This window comes from Aureococcus anophagefferens, assembly GCF_000186865.1.
Source record: "Aureococcus anophagefferens unplaced genomic scaffold AURANscaffold_314, whole genome shotgun sequence".
NCBI classification, from domain to species: Eukaryota; class Pelagophyceae; order Pelagomonadales; family Pelagomonadaceae; genus Aureococcus; species Aureococcus anophagefferens.
In genome coordinates, this window is record NW_008705842.1 from 7,021 (window position 1) to 8,095 (window position 1,075).

The 1,075-nt window shown below is 58.6% G+C and overlaps 1 protein-coding gene across 1 annotated transcript in view; it reads right to left on the minus strand.

The window, feature by feature from the left end:
• AURANDRAFT_68711 (hypothetical protein) overlaps positions 1 to 690 on the minus strand; it is a gene marked incomplete at both ends in the record, with an annotated part of 6,020 nt that extends 5,330 nt beyond the window's left edge. The window contains one exon of the mRNA XM_009044431.1: positions 606 to 690. Within this exon, the coding sequence (XP_009042679.1) occupies positions 606 to 690 (85 nt within the window). The remainder of the gene's footprint in view (positions 1 to 605) is intronic.
• Between the last annotated feature and the right edge of the window lie 385 nt (positions 691 to 1,075).

Below are 1,075 nucleotides of genomic sequence, written 5' to 3' on the forward strand. Positions count from 1 at the left end.
ACCGCGCGGCGGCCGCGCGCCACCACCAGGCGGCGACGCGGCTCCTGAGCGCCGCCCGTCCGCGGCGGCGGCCGCGGACGCCGCCGCGGCCGCGCGCCACGTGCGGAGCGCGCCGCGCGAGGCCGGCGCGACGTGGCGGAGGCGCCGGATCGGCCGCGACGTCCGCCGCGGCCGCGGGGCCCTCGACGTCGGCTATAGAAACGGAGTTGAAGACAATATTGACAGACACTCCGTTGAGTGGTGTCAATGACACCACTCCTGAACAATATTGTCTTCAACTCCGTTTCTATAATTGGCGGGAGACCGCCTGATACTTCGCGGGAGACCGCCTGATACTTCGCGGGAGACCGCCTGATACTTCGCGGGAGACCGCCTGATACTTCGCGGGAGACCGCCTGATACTTCGCGGGAGACCGCCTGATACTTCGCGGGAGACCGCCTGATACTTCGCGGGAGACCGCCTGATACTTCGCGGGAGACCGCCTGATACTTCGCGGGAGACCGCCTGATAACAAAGAATGACTCAGTCACATCAATAAATAGGCATGATACACTTCAATTCTGTTGTATTCACAGCACAATTTCCAAAATATAATTCTATAAACCTTTTTGTTCTTGAATCTTCCAAAGATTCTACTATTTTTTTATAGTCATTAATCAATTCTTCATCACTTCTCCCAATTGTATCTACTATACATATAAGATGATTTTCAACTAGATACTCAAATCCACCTTCTATTAAACAATACTGAAAGTCATATTTTCCAGCCCCATACCCTCTATTGACGACCAAACATGGTTTGCTTTCACCTTTCTTATCAATATAATATAATAATGCCTTTCACCAGCGGCCGAGCGCCGGCGCCGCGCCGCGGTGGAGCGCCTCCCAGCGCCGCCACCACGCGCCAAGGCCCCGCGCGAGCCGCCGGCGCCGCGACCGTGCGCAGAGTAACGCACATAACTACCATGAGAACCGACGCGCTCCACGCGCCAGCGGCGCCGTCCGCGAGGCCCCGCGGCTGCGGCCGTTAGCCGCAGGGCGCCACCCAGGACGCCGGGACGTGGGGGACCTCCG